The sequence below is a fragment of the Procambarus clarkii genome, chromosome 1 (assembly GCF_040958095.1).
Source record: "Procambarus clarkii isolate CNS0578487 chromosome 1, FALCON_Pclarkii_2.0, whole genome shotgun sequence".
Classification (NCBI taxonomy): domain Eukaryota; kingdom Metazoa; phylum Arthropoda; class Malacostraca; order Decapoda; family Cambaridae; genus Procambarus; species Procambarus clarkii.
Window position 1 is genome coordinate 59,593,601 of NC_091150.1, and position 19,920 is coordinate 59,613,520.

General features: G+C 43.0%; 1 protein-coding gene across 1 annotated transcript; it reads right to left on the reverse strand.

Annotated features, from left to right (window-relative positions):
* Positions 1-328: 328 nt before the first annotated feature.
* Positions 329-1,204, reverse strand: LOC138363587 (autotransporter adhesin BpaC-like). The gene has a single exon (XM_069322947.1). The coding sequence runs from the start codon at positions 1,202-1,204 to the stop codon at positions 329-331; it is 876 nt and encodes a 291-aa protein (XP_069179048.1).
* Between the last annotated feature and the right edge of the window lie 18,716 nt (positions 1,205-19,920).

Below are 19,920 nucleotides of genomic sequence, written 5' to 3' on the forward strand. Positions count from 1 at the left end.
GCACAATTAGGTGAGTACACACACACACACACACACACACACACACACACACACACACACACACACACACATAAACACACATAAACATATATTGACACAAGTAACGCCCACATTGCTAATTTGTTGGCACTGCCATACCCATGATGGTGATTTGTTGGCACTGTCACGCCATGATTTACTTCTTGTTGGTGAAGAGAAAGAGTAACATTATAAAGATAAGGCCAGCCACCTCGTGAAGGGTCAGTGGCCCACTATCAGCATCTTCCAGAATGTCCCGAACCTTCCTATGCTGCCCCTCTGCTATCTCTATTATCTCTCCCATCTCATGCTACGCCTGCAACATCATCCCCTGCACCTTCATCAGATGCTCTCGTAAATGTTCTAGCTGGCTCTCCATCTGTGTTCCGTTTGAGATGTACAGAGTGTCCTCCGGACGGGGGTCCATGTGTAGGGCAGTGGGGTCCGTGTCAAGGGCAGTGGGGTCCGTGTCAAGGGCAGTGGGGTCCGTGTCAAGGGCAGTGGGGTCCGTGTCAAGGGCAGTGGGGTCCGTGTCAAGGGCAGTGGGGTCCGTGTCAAGGGCAGTGGAGTCCGTGTCAAGGGCAGTGGGGTCCGTGTCAAGGGCAGTGGGGTCCGTGTCAAGGGCAGTGGGGTCCGTGTCAAGGGCAGTGGGGTCCGTGTCAAGGGCAGTGGAGTCCGTGTCAAGGGCAGTGGGGTCCGTGTCAAGGGCAGTGGGGTCCGTGTCAAGGGCAGTGGGGTCCATGTGTAGGGCAGTGGGGTCCGTGTCAAGGGCAGTGGAGTCCGTGTCAAGGGCAGTGGGGTCCGTGTCAAGGGCAGTGGGGTCCGTGTCAAGGGCAGTGGGGTCCGTGTCAAGGGCAGTGGGGTCCGTGTCAAGGGCAGTGGAGTCCGTGTCAAGGGCAGTGGAGTCCGTGTCAAGGGCAGTGGGGTCCGTGTCAAGGCTCATGGGGTCCAGGTCAGGGGCCAAGGAGTCCAAGTCTGGGGCCACGGGGTCCATATCAAGGGCCTCTGGGTCCACGTCGAGGCCTAGGTGGTCGTCCTTAGGCATTAAGTTGTCCAATCCACTGAGCCGGGAGTTGATATCAGAGGCCGTGGGGTCCACATTGATAGTCAAAGGATCATGCCGTCTCACACGGGACAGGGTCCTACACCACTCCTTAACCTTAGCCAATAGGGAGGGGGGCTCCATGACGGGGGCCACGGGTACTTACCTTTCCACATGGGGCAGCGCCCTACATTGCCAGCTGGCGTTAAACATGTTGGAAGAGGAATCAGCATCGAGGGACTACGTGGCGGGGAAGTTGACTTCTAAACCATCAGTTAGGCCGAAGATGAGCCCGACCAAGCAGGACCTCACCAGTACCATCCCTTACTGAACCATTCTAAATCTTTTAAATTCAGTTGGTTAGTCCCACGCCAGGCCCAGTTAGTGTATGATATATGCTATATCCTTAAATTTAGGGAGGAAGGAATTTGGACGTTAATGGTGAAGACGGTGACTGATGGTGAAAGTGGGTGATGTCTTGATGCCTGGGAGTGCAAGTGAATGTCTTCGTAACTAATAGTTGAGGTGAGTTTCTTGGTGACAGGTAGTGGTAGTGAATGATGGTGAAAGTCTTGGTGACCGGAAATGGTAGTGAATGATGGTGAATATCTTGGTGAGTGGTATTGGTAGTGAATGTCTTAGTGACTGGGAGTTGTAGTGAATGATGATGAATATCTTGGTGACTGGGAGTTGCAGTGAATGATGATGAATATGTTGATGGTGAATATGTTGATGACTGGTAGTGGTAGTGAATAATGGTGAGTATCTTGGTGACTGGTAGTGAATGTGAATGTCTTGGTGACTGGTAGTGGAGTGAATGATGGTGAGTATCTTGGTGACTGGTAGTGAATGTGAATGTCTTGGTGACTGGTAGTGGTAGTGAATGATGGTGAATGTCTAGGTGAATGATGGTGGTAGTGAATGATGGTGAATGTCTTGGTGACTAGTAGTGGTAGTGAATGATGGTGAATGTCTTAGTGACTGGTAGTGGGAGTGAACTTGGTGACTGGTAGTGGTCGTGAATGATGTTTTTTTTATTTTTTTTTTTATTATTTTCTACCACAAACGTGGCCACACATTTACAATGCTAACCAGCATATATACATTTACTTCTGTCCTCCATGGACAGGGTTAGAGAAGTGTTAAACATATAGTTCAAGGGTTCATTGAACAAGTGAATGAATGATGAATGATAGTGAATGATGGTGAATGTCTTAGTAACTAGTAGTGGTAGCGAATAATGGTGAATGTCTTGGTGACTAGTAGTGGTCGTGAATGATGGTGAAAGTTTTAGTGACTATTAGTGGTAGTTAACGATGGCGAATGTCTTGGTGACTGGTAGTTGTAGCGAATAATGGTGAATGTCTTAGTGACTAGTAGTGGTAGTGAATAATGGTTAATTTATTAGTGATTGGTAGTTTTAGTGATCTTGGTGACTGGTAGTGGTAATGAATGATGGTGAATGTCTTGGTGACTCGTGGTGGTAGTGATCTTGGTGACTGGTAGTGGTAGTGAATGATGGGAATATCTTAGTGACTGGTAGTGAATGTCTTGGTGACTGGTACTGGTAGTGAATGATGGTGAATGTCTTGGTGACTGGTAGTGATAGTGAATGATAGTGAAAATCTTGGTGACTGGTAGTGGTAGTGAATGATGGTGAATATACTAGTGACTGCTAGTGGTAGTAAATGATGGTGAATGTCTTGGTGACTGGTAGTGGTAGTGAATGATGGTGAATGTCTTGGTGACTGGTAGTAGAGATGACTGATAGTGAGCTTCTTGGTAACTGGCAGTGGAGGTGAGTTATTGTGGGGAATACAAACACAATAATGTATGGAAGAGTTAAGGAAGTGTATGAGGCTGGCGAGAGTGGTGAGAGTAGTGTATGGGGCTAGTTAGAGTAGTGTATGGGGCTTCCAAGAGTGGTGTTTGGCAGTGGAGAGAGTAGAGTACAGAAGTGGTGAGAGTTGTGTATAGCAATATTGAGATGTGTATATGGTGGTAGTGAGAGTAGTGTATGGCAGTGGTGAGAGTGTAGAGAATGAGGGTAGTGAGAGTGGTGTATGTGTATGGTGAGACCTGTGAATTGAGACTTGAGACTGGTGTAATCGAGAATAGTATTTTGGCGTAGTGAGAGTACTGTTTTGGCGTAGTGAGCGTAGTGTTTTGGCGTAGTGAGCGTAGTGTTTTGGCGTAGTGAGCGTAGTGTTTTGGCGTAGTGAGCATAGTGTTTAGGGATAGGGAGAGTAGTGTTTTGGCATGGTGAGCGTAGGATTTTGGAATAGTGAAAGTAGTGTTTTGGGGATTGAGCGTAGTGTTTTGGTGTGGTGAGCATTGTGTTTTGGAATATAGAGCATATTATTTTGGCATAGTGACAATAGTGTTTTAGCATAGTGAGCATAATGTTTTGGCTTAATGAGAGTTGAGTTTTTGCGTAGTGAAAGTATTCTTTAGGCGTAGTGAGAGTAGAGTTTTAGCGTAGTGAAAGTCGTGTTTTGGCAAAGTGCAAGTAGTGTTTTGGCATAGTGAGAATAGTGTTTTGGCTTAGTGAAAATAGTGTTTTCGAGTAGTGAGCGTATTGTTTTGGCATAGTGAATTTAGTGTTTTTGCGTAGTGACCATAGTGTTTTAGCATAGTAAGCAAAGTGTTTCAGTGTAGTGAGCTTAGGGATTTGGCGTAGTGAAAGTAGTGTTTTGGTGTAGTGAGCGAAGTAGTGTGGCGTTGTGAGCGTAGTCTTTTGCCGTAGTGAAAGTAGTGTTTTTGCATGAGAGCAGTGTTTTGTCATTGTGAGTAGTAGTGTTTTGGCAGAGTAAGCATAGTGTTTTGGGGTAGTGAGCATAGTGTTTTGTGGTAGTGTGAGTACTGTTTTGGCGTAGTGTATTGGCGCAACCCGTTCTCGCACTTTCGTATAGTCAATATTGACTTATTATATATGTGCATATGTGACATACTAATTTATTGTGAATATTTTAGTTTACCTTGAAAAGCTTCATAGAAAACACCGACCTTACTTAACCTTCTTAGTATGTTAAGATAAGCATCTTATTGCTTCTTAATTACAATTATTACTTAACCTATTATAGGTATAGGTTAAGTAATACTTGTAATTACGAAGCAATAAGATGGTTATCTTAACATACTAAGAAGGTTAGGTAAGGTCGGTGTTTTCTATGGAGCTTTTCAAGGTAAACTAAAATATTCACAATAAATTAGTATGTCACATATGCATGTATTTAATAAGTCAATATTGACTGTAAGAAAGTGCGAGAACGGGTTGATTGGCGTAGTGAGCGTTGTGTTTTTGGGTTGTGAGAGTAGTGTCTTGGTGTAGTGAGAGTAGTGTTTTTTGGCTTAGTGGAAGTAGTGTTTTGGAGTTGTGAAAGTACTGATTTGGTGTATTGAGCGTAGTGTTTTGGGGAAGTGAGAGTAGTGTTTTGGTGTAGTAAGCATTTTGTTTTGGCGTGGTGAGCATAGTGATTTGGCGTAGTGCTAGTAGTGCTTTGCCATAGTGAGCATAGTGTTTTTGCATAGTGAGTGTAGTGTTTTGAGGGTAGTGAGCATAGTGTTTTAGGATAGTAAGAGTAGTCTTTAGGCATAGTGAGCATAGTGATTTGGAGTTATGAGAGTAGTGTTTTGGCGTAGTGAGCGTAGTGTTTTAGAATAGTGAACATGTCTTCTTTAGCATAGCGAAGGTCTTCGTGACTTATAGTTAAGTAGTGAATGATGGTGAATGTCTTGGTGACCGGAAGTGGTAGTGAATTATGGTGAATATCTTGGTGGGTGGTAGTGGTAGTGAATGTCTTAGTGACTGGGAATTGTAGTGAATGATGGTGAATATCTTGGTGATTGGTAGTGGTATTGAATGATGATGAATGTCTTGGTGACCGGTAATGGTAGTGAATGATGGTTAATGCCTTGGTGACTAGCAGTGGTAGTGAATAATGGTGAATGTCTTGGTGACTGGTAGTAGTAGTGAATGATGGTGAATGTCTTAGTGAATGGTAGTGGTAGTAAATAATAATGAATGTCTTGGTGACTGGTAGTAGTAGTGAATGATGGTGAATGTCTTGGTGACTGGTAGTGGTAGTGAATGTTGGTGAATGTCTTAGTGACTGGTAGTTGTAGTGATCTTGGTGAATGGTATTGGTAATGAATGATGGTGACTGTCTTGGTGACTGGTAGTGGTAGTGATCTTGGTGACTGGTAATGGTAGTGATGATGGTGAATGTCTTAGTGACTGGTGATGGTAGTGAATGATGGTGAATGTCTTGGTGACTGGTAGTGGTAGTGATCTTGGTGACTGATAGTGGTAGTAAATGATGGTGAATGTCTTGGTGACTGGTAATGGTAGTGATGATGGTGAATATCTTAGTGACTGGTGATGGTAGTGAATGATGGTAAATGTCTTAGTGACTTGTAGTTGTAGAGAATAATGGTGAATATCTTGGTGACTGGTAGTGGTAGTGAATGATGGTGAATGTCTTGGTGACTGGTAGTGGTAGTGAATGATGGTGAATGTCTTAGTGAATGGCAGTGGTACTGAATGATGGTGAATGTCTTAGTGACTGGTAGTTTTAGTGATCTTGGTGACTGGTATTGGTAATGAATGATGGTGACTGTCTTGGTGACTGGTAGTGGTAGTGATCTTGGTGACTGGTAATGGTAGTGATGATGGTGAATGTCTTGGTGACTGGTGATGGTAGTGAATGATGGTGAATGTCTTGGTGACTGGTAGTGGTAGTGAATGGCAGTGGTAGTGATTGATAGCGAATGTCTTAGTGACTGGTGTTATGATCTCAGCCTGCAGGAGAAACAAGTCTCCCTCCTTGAGAGTTATTCAGCAAGCCTGATCTAACCAGAAGGTCTAGGATATATAGAGGCGATAACACAGATGTAAAATAGCTGGTTGGATATGATGAACAATTTAAGATTATGGGCAGTGAAGAAGAAAACAGATAAATGACTGGCTAAGAGATGTGGACATTTTGCTGGAGGTGTGAGGCTCGCTTCTGGAGGGCTTTGACCTCACTTGAGGCCAGACATCGCAGGGGGAAAGCCGCACTCCGTTGCACTCCGTTGAGCTCCCGTCAGAAGGGAACCCCTAATGATATATCTCGAAGAGAAGAGAAATGTGCAGACGTCCCAGCTGTGGAATTGAGCTGGGGTGTGTGGTCTCAAGTCCTGGTCGACGAGGAGAGTATTAAACTGCCCAGAGACATTTTTGTGGGTTGTGGAAGCGCCCTGACCAAGCTTCGTCAGAGGGAGGAGCGCCCTCGACCAGATAATCTGTGGTTTGTCTTTGGGGAGGAAGTTGCTGAGAACTTCGAATCCAGCACAGAGGGAGTAATTGATGAGACTCCCAGGTAGTGGAGCAGAGGACCTCGAGCTGTGAGGAGAAGCAGTGAAGAGGAGTGTCACGCGCTTCTGTAGAGGTGGTGAAGCACCATAGTTGCTCGAGGGAACTTCATGGTGTAGCAGCCAAGAGAGCTGTGGAGGAACCTAGCAGAAGGGTGAAGCACTGTAGTTGCTCAAGGAAACTTCATGGTAGCAGCCTGGAGGAGCTGCAGAGGATCCTGGTAGTTAAGCCCGGAAGAACCTGAAGAGATCAGGGTAGTGAACTTCCAGAGGTGGAAGGGAAGTTCTGGTGGATTACTTGTAGGGAGTTGATAGTGTTTGGTTGTCATTAGCGTGCAAGATGCAGTGAGAGGTGAGTGATTGTTTGCATTCTTATGTCAAGGAGTGTTTTATACTGAAGTTTAGAGTTACAGTCGTCGGCTGGATTACCTACAGATGTATGCGTTCTAGGACTGATAAAGTGATCGATTGATCATTGCGGTGTGTCAAGGAACATTAATGCTGATATATGTTATTGCATTCACATGCTGATTTTCATTATACACATTTATATATATATATATATATATATATATATATATATATATATATATATATATATATATATATATATATATATATATATATATATATATATATATATATATGTTTCTCTTGTTGATAGTGCAACAGTGTATGTAGGCTTGATCTACTTGAGGAGGTTGATAGTATCAGGTGGTGAATCAGAAGATAGGATACCACTTGGTAAACTGATAATAGAGTTCTGATGGTGTTGGAGAGCAACCTGATTGTAATAGTATAGAGTATAGGATTCATTATTATTATATGTGTGTATGTGCTTTGTCCAGTAAATGTATTCCAAGTTGCTGGTGTTTGCCCTTTTCCTAGTGAGGCTTCCCATGAAACAGTACAGAAGGAGAGAGAGACAGAAAGAACCAAGAACCACCGCTGTGGACAGGGTGGAATGGAAAATTAGTAAGTTAAAGGGGATTGAGGAGATTATATCACATAAGGAGAGAGTGGGGAGTCACAGCGGCTCGAGTGGGTGTGTGCACGTGACAACGAGGCTAAGTGTTGGAGCCGCATCCCCTAAAAGTGTGACGTTGAGCCCCTCTCCAAGAGCCAGAAGCACCAAGGGTGATCTCCTAGTTAGGTATAAGCACTCTACCGAGTTGTGGGTTGGGTTGTCCGTAAAGGAGGAACACGACAACACCACCAACCAACCCACACACTATAATACTGGTAGTGGTCGTGAATGTCTTAGTGACTGGTGGTGGTAGTGATCTTGGTGACTGGTAGTGGTAGTGAATGATGGTGAATATCTTAGTAACTGGTAGTGGTAGTGAATAATGGTGAATGTCTTTGTGACTGATAGTGGTAGTGAATGATGGTGAATATCTTAGTAACTGGTAGTGGTAGTGAATAATGGTGAATGTCTTTGTGACTGATAGTGGTAGTGATCTTGGTGACTGGTAGTGGTAGTGTATGATGGTGAATATCTTGGTGACGTAGTGGTAGTGAATGATGGTGAATGTATTAGTGACTGGTAGTGGTAGTGATCTTGGAGACTGGTAGTGGTAGTGAATGATGGTGAATGACTTGGTGACTGGTAGTGGTAGTGAATGTCTTGGTGACTGGTAGTGGTAGTGAATGAGGATGAATATCTTGGTGACTGGTAGTGGTAGTGAATGATGGTGAATGTCTTGGTGACTGGTAGTAGAGATGACTGATAGTGAGCTTCTTAGTAACTGGCAGTGGAGGTGAGTTATTGTGGGGAATACAAACACAATAATGTATGGAAGAGTTAACGAAGTGTATGAGGCTGGCGAGAGTGGTGAGAGTAGTGTATGGGGCTAGTTAGAGTAGTGTATGGGGCTTCCAAGAGTGGTGTTTGGCAGTGGAGAGAGTAGAGTACAGAAGTGGTGAGAGTTGTGTATAGCAATATTGAGATGTGTATATGGTGGTAGTGAGAGTAGTGTATGGCAGTGGTGAGAGAGTAGAGAATGAGGGTAGTGAGAGTGGTGTATGTGTATGGTGAGACCTGTGAATTGAGAGTTGAGACCGGTGTTATCGAGAATAGTGTTTTGGCATAGTGAAAGTAGTGTTTTGGCGTAGTGAGAGCAGTGTTTTGGCGTAATGAGAGCAGTGTTTTGGCGTAGTGAGTATAGTATTTTCGCGTATTGAGAGTAGTGTTTTGACCTTGTGAGAGTAGTGTTTTGGCATAGTGAGCGTAGTGTTTTGGCGTGGTGAAAGTAGTGTTTTGGCATAGTGAGAGTACTGTTTTGGCATAATGAGAGTAGTGTTTTGGCGAAAAGAGAGCAGTGTTTTGGTGTAGTGAGAATATTATCTTGGCGTGGTGAGCGTAGTGTTTGGCATAGTGAGAGCAGTGTTTTGACGTAGTGAGCATAGTGTTTTGGGGTAGTAAGAGTAGTGTTTTGGTGCAATGAGAGAAGTGTTTTGTCGTAGTGAGTGTAATGTTTTGGGGAAGTGAGCGTAGTGTTTTGGCATAGTGAGAGTAGTGTTTTGTCGTAGTGAGCATAATGTTTTGATGAAGTGAGCGTAATGTATTGGGGCAGTGAGAGTAGTGTTTTGGCAAAGTGAGAAGAGTGTTTTGGCATAGAGAGCGTAGTGTTTTGATGTAATGAGCGTAGTGCTTAGTCGTAGGGAGCATAGCGTTTTTGCGTAGTGAGTGTAGTGTTTTGGAACTGTGAGCATAGTGTTTTGGGGTAGTGAGAGTAGTGTTTTGTAGTAGTGAGTGTAGTGTTTCGGTGTATTGAGAGTAGTGTTTTTGTGTAGTGAGCGTAGTGTTTTGGCAAAGAGAGAGGAGTGTTTTAGCATAGTGAGGTTATCTTGAGATGATTTCGGGGCTTTTTAGTGTCCCCGCGGCCCGGTCCTCGACCAGGCCTCCACCCCCAGGAAGCAGCCCGTGACAGCTGACTAACACCCAGGTACCTATTTTACTGCTAGGTAACAGGGGCATAGGGTGAAAGAAACTCTGCCCATTGTTTCTCGCCGGCGCCAGGGATCGAACCCAGGACCACAGGATCACAAATCCAGCGTGCTGTCCGCTCGGCCGACGGGCTTCCCCAAGAGCAGTGAGTAAGTGTAGTGTTTTGTAGTAGTGTGCATTGTGTTTTGGTGTAGTGAGTGCTGTGTTTTGGGGTAGTGAGAGTAGTGTTTTGGCTGTGAGAGAAGTGTTTTGGCATAGCAAAGTATTGTTTTGGCGTAGTGAGCATAGTGTTATGGCGTTGTGAGTGTAGTGTTTTGGCTTAGTGAAGGCAGTGTTTTGTAGTAGTAAGTGTATTGTTTTGATGTAGTGAGAATAGTGTTCTGGCATATTGAAAGCAGTGTTTTGGCATAGTGAGATTAGTGTTTTAGCATAGTGAGAGTAGCGTTTTTACGTAGTGAGCATTGTGTTTGAGATATGTGAGCGTAGTGTTTTAGGGTAATGAGAGTAGTGTTTTGGGGTAGTGAACGTAGTGTTCTGCGGTAGTGAGCATAGTTTTTTGCTGTTGTGAGCGTAGTGTTTTGGCATAGTGAGCGTAGTGTTTTCGCGCATTGAACGTTGTGGTTTGGCATAGTGATCGCAGTGTTTGAGGCGGTGTGAGCATAGTGTTTTGGCATAGTGAAAGTAATGTTTTGGCTTAGTGAGAGTTGTGTTTTGGCGTAGTGAGAGTTGTGTTTTGGTGTAGTGAAAGTAGTGTTTTTGCATAGTGAGTGTAGTGATTTGGCGTAGTTAGTGTAGTGCTTTGATGTAGTGAGAGTAGTGTTTTTACGTAAAGAGCATAGTGTTTCAGGGGAGTAGTGTTTTTGCGTAGTGAGCATTGTGTTTTAGCGTAGTGAGAGAAGTGTTTTGGCATAGTACGTGTAGTATTTTGGTGTAGCGAGTGCTGTGTTTTGGGGTAGTGAGAGTAGTGTTTTGGCATTGTACGTGTAGTATTTTGGTGTAGCGAGTGCTGTGTTTTGGGGTAGTGAGAGCAGTGTTTTGACATAGCACAGTATTGTTTTGGTGTAGTGAGCATAGTGATATGACGTTGTGAGTGTATAGTGTTTTGGCTTAGTGAAGGCAGTGTTTTGTAATAGTAAGAATATTGATTTGACGTAGAGAGAATAGTGTTTTGGCATAGTGAGAGTAGCGTTTTTACGTAGTGAGCGTAGTATTTTTTTCATAGTGAGAGAAGAGTTTTGGAGTAAGGAGAGTAGTGTTCTGGCATAGTGACCGTAGTGTTTTGGCATATTGAAAGTAGTGTTCTGTTATAGTAAGCATTGTGTTTTTGCTTAGTGAGATCTGTGTTTTGGCGTAGTGAGAGAAGTATTTTGGTGTAGTGAGAGAAGTGTTTTGTCGTAGTAAGAGTAGCGGTTTGGCGACGTGAGTGTAATGTTTTGGGGTAGTGAGAGTAGTGCTTTTATGTAGTGCGAGTAATGTTTGCAGTAGTTGGCGTTGTCTTTTTGCGAAGTGAGCGTAATGTTTCGGCTTATTGATAATAGTGTTTTGGAGTAGAGCGTAATGTTTCGGCTTATTGAAAATAGTGTTTTGGAGTAGAGCGTAATGTTTTGGCTTATTGAAAATAGTGTTTTGGAGTAGAGCGTATTGTTTTGGCTTAGTTAGTGTATTGTTTTGGTGTAGTGAGCATAGTGTTTTAGCATAGTGAGGGTAGTGTTTTGGTGTAGGGGGTGTAGTGATTTGGTGTAGTGAGCATAGTGTTTTGGTGTAGTGAAAGTAGTGTTTTGGAGTAGTCAGAGTTGTGTTTTGGTGTATTGTGCTTAGTGTTTTTGCATAATGAAAGTAGAGTTTTGGTTTAGATATAATAGTATTTTGGTATAGAGATAGTATTGTATTGGCGTAGTGAGCTCAGTGTTTTGGCTTAGTCAGCGAAGTGTTATGGTGTAGTCAGAGTAGTGTTATGGTGTAATGAAAGTAGTGTTTTGTCATAGTGAAAGTAGAGTTTTGGCGTAGCGATAATAGTTTTTTGGGGTAGTGAGAGCAGTGTTTTGGCATAATGAAAATAGTGTTTTGGCGTAATGAAAATAGTGTTTTGGCGTCATGAAAGTAGTGTTTTGGCATGGAGAAAGTAGAGTTTTGGCTTATTGAGTGTAATGTTTTGGCGTAGTGAGCATAGTGTTTTTATGTAGTGAGAGTAGTGTTTTCCAATAGTGAGCATAGTGTTTTTATGTAGTGTGAGTAGTGTTTTCCAATAGTGAGCATAGTGTTTTTGGCATAGAGAAAGTAGTGTTTTGGGTTTAGTTAGCGTAGAGTTTTGGCATAGTGAAAGTAGAGTATTGGCGTCGATATAATAGTGTTTTGTCATAGAGATAGTATTGGATTGGCGTATTGAGCTTAGTATTTTGGCTTAGTCAGCATAGTATTTTGGTGTAGTGAGAGTAGTGTTTTGGCGAATGAAAGTAGTGTTTTGATATAATGAAAGTAGTGTTTTGGGGTAGAGAAAGTAGTGTTTTGGCGTAGTGAACGTAGTGTTTTAGCGCAGTAAGCGTATTGTTTTTATGTAGTAAGAGTTGTGTTTAGGTGTAATGGAAGTAGTGTTTTAGCTTAGAGAGAGTGGTGTTTTATTATAGTGAGCATAGTGGTTTGGCGTAGTGAGCATAGTCTTTTGGCATAGTGAGCATAGTGTTTTGGCGTAGTGAGCATAGTGTTTTGGTGTTTTGAGTGTATTGTTTTGGCATAGTAAGCATTGTGTTTTGGCAAAGTGAAAGTTGAGTTTTGGCATAGTGAGCATAGTGTTTTGGTGTAGTGAGAGTATTATTTTTGCGTAGTGAGTGTAGTGTTTTGGCGAAGTGAGCATAGTGTTTTCGTATAGTGAGCGTAGTGTTTTGGTATAGTGAGAGTAGTGTTTTGGCATAATGAGGGTAGTGTTTTGGTGTAGTGAGAGTAGTGTTTTGGCATAGTGAGCATAGTGTTTTAGAATAGTGAGAGTAGTGTTTTGGCGTTGTGAAAGTAAAGTTTTGGCATAGTGAGCATAGTGTTTTGGCGTAGTGAGTGTAGTGTTTTGGTATAGTGAGAGTAGTGTTTTTTGTAGAGAGAGTAGTGTTTTGGTGTAGAGAGAGTAGTGTTTTGGTGTAGTGAGCGTAGTGTTTTGAGGTAGTGAGCGTAGTGTTTTGAGGTAGTGAGCGTAGTGTTTTGAGGTAGTGAGCGTAGTGTTTTGAGGTAGTGAGCGTAGTGTTTTGGTGTAGTGAGCGTAGAGTTTTGAGGTAGTGAGCGTAGTGTTTTGGTGTAGTGAGCGTAGTGTTTTGAGGTAGTGAGCGTAGTGTTTTGAGGTAGTGAGCGTAGTGTTTTGAGGTAGTGAGCGTAGTGTTTTGAGGTAGTGAGCGTAGTGTTTTGAGGTAGTGAGCGTAGTGTTTTGAGGTAGTGAGCGTAGTGTTTTGAGGTAGTGAGCGTAGTGTTTTGACATATTGAGCGTAGTATTTTGGCATAGAGATAGTAGTGTATTGGTAGCTTAGTCAGCGAAGTGTTTTGGTGTAGTGAGAGTAGTGTATTAGCTAAATAAATGTTGTGTTTTGGCGTAGAGAAAGTAGTGTTTTGCCATAGTGAAAGTAGTGTTTTGGCATAGTGAGCATAGTGTTTTGGTGTAGTGAGAGTAATGTTTTTACGTAGTGAGAGTAGTGCTTTGGCGTAGTGAGCATAGTGGTTTGGGATAGTGAGAGTAGTGTTTTGGCAAAGTGAGAAGAGTGTTTTGGCATAGAGAGCGTAGTGTTTTGATGTAATGAGCGTAGTGCTTAGTCGTAGGGAGCATAGTGTTTTTGCGTAGTGAGTGTAGTGTTTTGGAACTGTGAGCATAGTGTTTTGGGGTAGTGAGAGTAGTGTTTTGTAGTAGTGAGTGTAGTGTTTCGGTGTATTGAGAGTAGTGTTTTTGTGTAGTGAGCGTAGTGTTTTGGCAAAGAGAGAGGAGTGTTTTAGCATAGTGAGGTTATCTTGAGATGATTTCGGGGCTTTTTAGTGTCCCCGCGGCCCGGTCCTCGACCAGGCCTCCACCCCCAGGAAGCAGCCCCTGACATCTGACTAACACCCAGGTACCTATTTTACTGCTAGGTAACAGGGGCATAGGGTGAAAGAAACTCTGCCCATTGTTTCTCGCCGGCGCCAGGGATCGAACCCAGGACCACAGGATCACAAATCCAGCGTGCTGTCCGCTCGGCCGACGGGCTTCCCCAAGAGCAGTAAGTGTAGTGTTTTGTAGTAGTGTGCATTGTGTTTTGGTGTAGTGAGTGCTGTGTTTTGGAGTAGTGAGAGTAGTGTTTTGGCAAGTGAGCATAATGTTTTATCCTAGTGAGAGTTGCATTTTGGCTCAGTAAGCGTAGTGTTTTCGCGCATTGAACGTTGTGGTTTGGCATAGTGATCGCAGTGTTTGAGGCGGTGTGAGCATAGTGTTTTGGAGTAGTGAGCGTTGTGTTTTGGCTTAGTGAGAGTTGAGTTTTGGTGTAGTGAACGTACTGTTTTTGCATAGTGAGTGTAGTGATTTGGCGTAGTTAGTGTAGTGCTTTGGTGTAGTGAGAGAGGTGTTTTTACGTAAAGAGCATAGTGTTTCAGGGGAGTAGTGTTTTTGCGTAGTGAGCATTGTGTTTTAGCGTAGTGAGAGAAGTGTTTTGGCATAGTACGTGTAGTATTTTGGTGTAGCGAGTGCTGTGTTTTGGGGTAGTGAGAGTAGTGTTTTGGCACAGTGAGCGTAGTGTTTTGGCATATTGAAAGTAGTGTTCTGTTATAGTAAGCATTGTGTTTTTGCGTAGTGAGAGAAGTGTTTTGTCGTAGTAAGAGAAGCGGTTTGGCAACGTGAGTGTAATGTTTTGGGGTAGTGAGAGTAGTGCTTTTATGTAGTGCCAGTAATGTTTGCAGTAGTAGGCGTTGTCTTTTTGCGAAGTGAGCGTAATGTTTTGGCTTATTGAAAATAGTGTTTTGGAGTAGAGCGTAATGTTTCAGCTTATTGAAAATAGTGTTTTGGAGTAGAGCGTAATGTTTCAGCTTATTGAAAATAGTGTTTTGGAGTAGAGCGTAATGTTTCAGCTTATTGAAAATAGTGTTTTGGAGTAGAGCGTAATGTTTCGGCTTATTGATAATAGTGTTTTGGAGTAGAGCGTATTGTTTTGGCTTAGTTAGTGTATTGTTTTGGTGTAGTGAGCATAGTGTTTTAGCATAGTGAGGGTAGTGTTTTGGTGTAGGGAGCGTAGTGATTTGGTGTAGATAGCGTAGTGTTTTGGTGTAGTGAAAGTAGTGTTTTGGAGTAGTCAGAGTTGTGTTTTGGTGTATTGTGCTTAGTGGTTTTGCATAATGAAAGTAGAGTTTTGGTTTAGATATAATAGTATTTTGGAATAGAGATAGTATTGTATTGGCGTAGTGAGCTTAGTGTTTTGGCTTAGTCAGCGAAGTGTTATGGTGTAGTCAGAGTAGTGTTATGGTGTAATGAAAGTAGTGTTTTGTCATAGTGAAAGTAGAGTTTTGGCTTATTGAGTGTAATGTTTTGGCATAGTGAGCATAGTGTTTTTATGTAGTGAGAGTAGTGTTTTCCAATAGTGAGCATAGTGTTTTTGGCATAGAGAAAGTAGTGTTTTAGTTTTAGTTAGCGTAGAGTTTTGGCATAGTGAAAGTAGAGTATTGGCGTCGATATAATAGTGTTTTGTCATAGAGATAGTATTGTATTGGCGTATTGAGCTTAGTATTTTGGCTTAGTCAGCATAGTATTTTGGTGTAGTGAGAGTAGTGTTTTGGCGAATGAAAGTAGTGTTTTGATATAATGAAAGTAGTGTTTTGGGGTAGAGAAAGTAGTGTTTTGGCGTAGTGAACGTAGTGGTTTGTCGTAGTGAGCATAGTGTTTTGGCGTAGTGAGCATAGTGGTTTGTCGTAGTGAGCATAGTGGTTTGGCGTAGTGAGCATAGTGGTTTGGCGTAGTGAGCATAGTGGTTTGTCGTAGTGAGCATAGTGGTTTGGCGTAGTGAGCATAGTGGTTTGGCGTAGTGAGCATAGTGTTTTGGTGTAGTGAGCATAGTGTTTTGGTGTAGTGAGCATAGTGTTTTGGTGTAGTGAGCATAGTGTTTTGGTGTAGTGAGCATAGTGTTTTGGCGTAGTGAGCATAGTGTTTTGGCGTAGTGAGCATAGTGTTTTGGTGTAGTGAGCATAGTGTTTTGGTGTAGTGAGCATAGTGTTTTGGCGTAGTGAGCATAGTGTTTTGGCGTAGTGAGCATAGTGTTTTGGTGTAGTGAGCATAGTGTTTTGGTGTAGTGAGCATAGTGTTTTGGCGTAGTGAGGGGGCCTCGTAGCCTGGTGGATAGCGCGCAGGACTGGTAATTCTGTGGCGCGGGTTCGATTCCCGCACGAGGCAGAAACAAATGGGCAAAGTTTCTTTCACCCTGAATGCCCCTGTTACCTAGCAGTAAATAGGTACCTGGGTGTTAGTCAGCTGTCACGGGCTGCTTCCTGGGGGTGGAGGCCTGGTCAAGGACCGGGCCGCGGGGACACTAAAGTCCCGAAATCAACTCAAGATAACCTCAAGAAGATAGTGAGCATAGCGTTTTGGTATAGTGAAAGTTGAGTTTTGGCAAAGTGAGCGTAGTGTTTTGGTGTAGTGAGAGTGATGATGATGCAGTGAACTTAGTGTTTTGGCTTAGTCAGCGAAGTGTTTTAGTGAAGTGAGAATAGTGTTTTGGCGTAATGAAAGTAGTGCTTTGGCGTAGAGAAAATAGTGTTTTTCGTTGTGAGCATTGTGATTTGGCATAGTGAGAGTAGTGTTTTGGTATAGTAAGAGTAGTGTTTTGGCATAGTGAGCATAGTGCTTTGGAGTAGTGAGAGTAATGTTTTGGCATAATGAGGGTAGTGTTTTGGTGTAGTGAGAGTAGTGTTTTGAAGAGAGAGTAGTGTTTTGGTGTAGTGAGCGTAGTGTTTTGAGGTAGTGAGCGTAGTGTTTTGAGGTAGTGAGCGCAGTGTTTTGGTGTAGTGAGCGTAGTGTTTTGAGGTAGTGAGCGTAGTGTTTTGAGGTAGTGAGCGTAGTGTTTTGAGGTAGTGAGCGTAGTGTTTTGACATATTGAGCGTAGTATTTTGGCATAGAGAAAGTAGTGTATTGGTAGCTTAGTCAGCGAAGTGTTTTGGTGTAGTGAGAGTAGTGTATTAGCTAAATAAATGTTGTGTTTTGGCGTAGAGAAAGTAGTGTTTTGCCATAGTGAAAGTAGTGTTTTGGCATAGTGAGCGTAGTGTTTTGTAGTAGTGTGAGTAGTGTTTTGGAATAGTGAGAATGGTATTTTGGCGTAGTGAACGTAGTGTTTTGGTGCTGTGAGCGTAGTGTTTTGGTGTAGTGAGAGTAGTGTTTTGGCATAGTGAAAGTAGAGTTTTGGCTTAGCGATAATATATTTTGGTGTAGTGAGCGTAGTGTTTTTGCATAATGAAAGCAGAATTTTGGTGTAGATTTAATAGTATTTTGGTATAGAGATAGTATTTTATTGGCGTAGTGAGCTTAGTGTTTTGGCTTAGTCAGCGAAGTGTTATGGTGTAGTCAGAGTAGTGTTTTGGCGTAATGAAAGTAGTGTTTTGGCTCAGAGAAAGTTGTGTTTTGACATAGTGAGCGTAGTGTTTTGGTGTGGTGAGTGGAGTGTTTTATATAGTGAGAGTGTTTTCGCGTAGTGAGCGTAGAGTTTTGGTTTAGAGAAAGTAGTTTAGTGAGCGAAGTATTTTGGGTTTAGTGAGCGAAGTGTTTTGGCATAGTGAAAGTAGAGTTTTGGCGTCGATATAATAGTGTTTTGGCATAGAAATAGTATTGTATTGGCGTATTGTGCTAAGTATTTTGGCTTAGTCAGCATAGTATTTTGGTGTAGTGGGAGTAGTGTTTTGGCGAATGCTAGTAGTGTTTTGACGTAATGAAAGTAGTGTTTTAGTATACAGATAAGTATTGTTTGGCATAGTGAGTGTAGTGTTTTTGTGTAGTGAGTGTAGTGTTTTGGTGTAGTGAGAGTTGTGTCAACCGCGTAATGAAAGTAGTGTTTAGGTGAAGTAAGGCTAGTTTTTTGGCGTAGTTAACACTGAGTTTTGTTGTAGTGAGCATAGTGTTTTGGTGTTGTGAGAGTAGCGTTTTTATGTAGTGAGCGTAGTTTTTTTGGCTTAATGAAAGTAGTGTTTTAGCATACAGAACGTATTGTTTGGCGTAGTGATCATAGTGTTTTGTCGTAGTGAACGTAGTGTTTTGGTGAAGTGAGAGCAGGGTTTTGGCATAGAGAAAGTAGTGTTATGGCATAGAGAAAGTAGTGTTTTGGCATTGTGAGCGTGGTGTTTTGAAGTAGTGATAGTAGAGTTTTAGGGAAGTGAGAATAGTGTTTTGAGCATAGTGTTTTTGCGTAGTGAGCGTAGTGTTTTGTCATAGCGTAATGTTTTGGTGTAGTTAGAGTAGTGTTTTGGCTTAGTTTGAGTAGTATTATGGTGCAGTGAAAGTAATATTTTGGCATAGTGAACGTTGTATTTTGAAGATATGAGAGTAGTGTTTTGGCGAGGTGCGAATAGTGTTGCGAGCTGTGTATATCACACAATAAGGGGAGGTGTACATGGTAGTGAGAGTAGTGTATATCAGTGGTGATTGTAGTGTATGGGAACTTATAGTGTGTAGATCAGTGTATGGGAAAACCGGTTCATAACTATCTGAAGACTGTATTGAGGCGAGTTCAGCAACATTCGTCGGTACAAGACGACATTACATGCTGCAGGGTCGCCGTTCGATCCCCGATGGAAGATTATGCAAGGTGGTAAAAGAGAGGAAATGTGGTAAACGGTTGGCCATGTTCTATCGGGTAGTGAAGAAAAATAGCTAAGGTTTCGAAAGGATAGTGAAGGCGGAGAGGGGAAGAAGGTAAGAAATATTAGGAAAGTTCGGGGAAGGGAAGGATAGGAGACTATGGATAGGGAAGGGCGTGAAGGGTAGGGAAGGGTAGGAAATGTTCTGTCAGCTCACACAGACACAGGAATACTCTGTAATGAATACAAAATTATATAATAATATAATATCAAGTACACCTAAAGTGCTTACACTTTGAAAGGTGATGACAGTGAACAGATACACAGCCAGATGGTAGGGAAGGTGGAATACACAGCCAGATGGTAGGGAAGGTGGAATACACAGCCAGATGGTAGGGAAGGTGGAATACACAGCCAGATGGTAGGGAAGGTGGGATACACAGCCAGATGGTAGGGAAGGTGGAATACACAGCCAGATGGTAGGGAAGGTGGAATACACAGCCAGATGGTAGGGAAGGTGGAATACACAGCCAGATGGTAGGGAAGGTGGAATACACAGCCAGATGGTAGGGAAGGTGGAATACACAGCCAGATGGTAGGGAAGGTGGAATACACAGCCAGACTGTAGGGAAGGTGGAATACACAGCCAGATGGTAGGGAAGGTGGAATACACAGCCAGATGGTAGGGAAGAGGGAATACACAGCCAGATGGTAGGGAAGAGGGAATACACAGCCAGATGGTAGGGGAGGTGGAATACACAGCCAGATGGTAGGTAAGATGGAATACACAGCCAGATGGTAGGTAAGATGGAATACACAGCCAGATGGTAGGTAAGATGGAATACACAGCCAGATGGTAGGGAAGGTGGAATACACAGCCAGATGGTAGGGAAGGTGGAATACACAGCCAGATGGTAGGGAAGGTGGAATACACAGCCAGATGGTAGGGAAGGTGGAATACACAGCCAGATGGTAGAGAGGTAGAGTACATAGCCAGACTGTAGGGAAGGTAGAATACAGCACCAGATTGTAGGGAAGGTAGAATACATAGCCAGACTGTAGGGAAGGTAGAATACATAGCCAGACTGTAGGGAAGGTAGAATACATAGCCAGACTGTAGGGAAGGTAGAATACATAGCCAGACTGTAGGGAAGGTAGAATACATAGCCAGACTGTAGGGAAGGTAGAATACATAGCCAGACTGTAGGGAAGGTAGAATACATAGCCAGACTGTAGGGAAGGTAGAATACAGCACCAGATTGTAGGGAAGGTAGAATACATAGCCAGACTGTAGGGAAGGTAGAATACAGCACCAGATAGAGATAACAATGAAGAGAAGGCGTAAATAATGACATTCAGATGGAAGGGAATGACAAAGAGACGGAGATTGAAGGGAAGGAAGGATAAAGAGAGGAAATGGAAGAGGAGGGCTCATAAACATTGCGACATGTGAGGGGGAGGGAGGAAAGGAAATAACTTCGCCCGGGACAGATAACAAAAATTTGTTTTCACATTTCGTGAAGTTCTGCATATGAAATGGAATGTTTTACATATAAGTTACGCCATAACATGAGACTCAACCCCGCTATGTGACAACACGTGTTCTCCCTACATGCTGGACTGTTCTCCCCATATTCTGATCTGATCTCCCCACATGCTTGTCAGTTCTACCCATATGTTGGTCTGTTCTCCCCACATGTTGGTCTATTCTCCCAACATGCTGGTCTGTTCTCCCCACATGTTGGTGTAACACGGGGGGGGGGGGGGTCTATCTGCTTTGTCTGCATCC

What these genes read in the sequence shown, in the direction of transcription:
- LOC138363587 (XM_069322947.1), bottom strand. Translation starts at nt 1,204, where the DNA reads ATGGAGCCCCCCTCCCTATTGGCTAAGGTTAAGGAGTGGTGTAGGACC.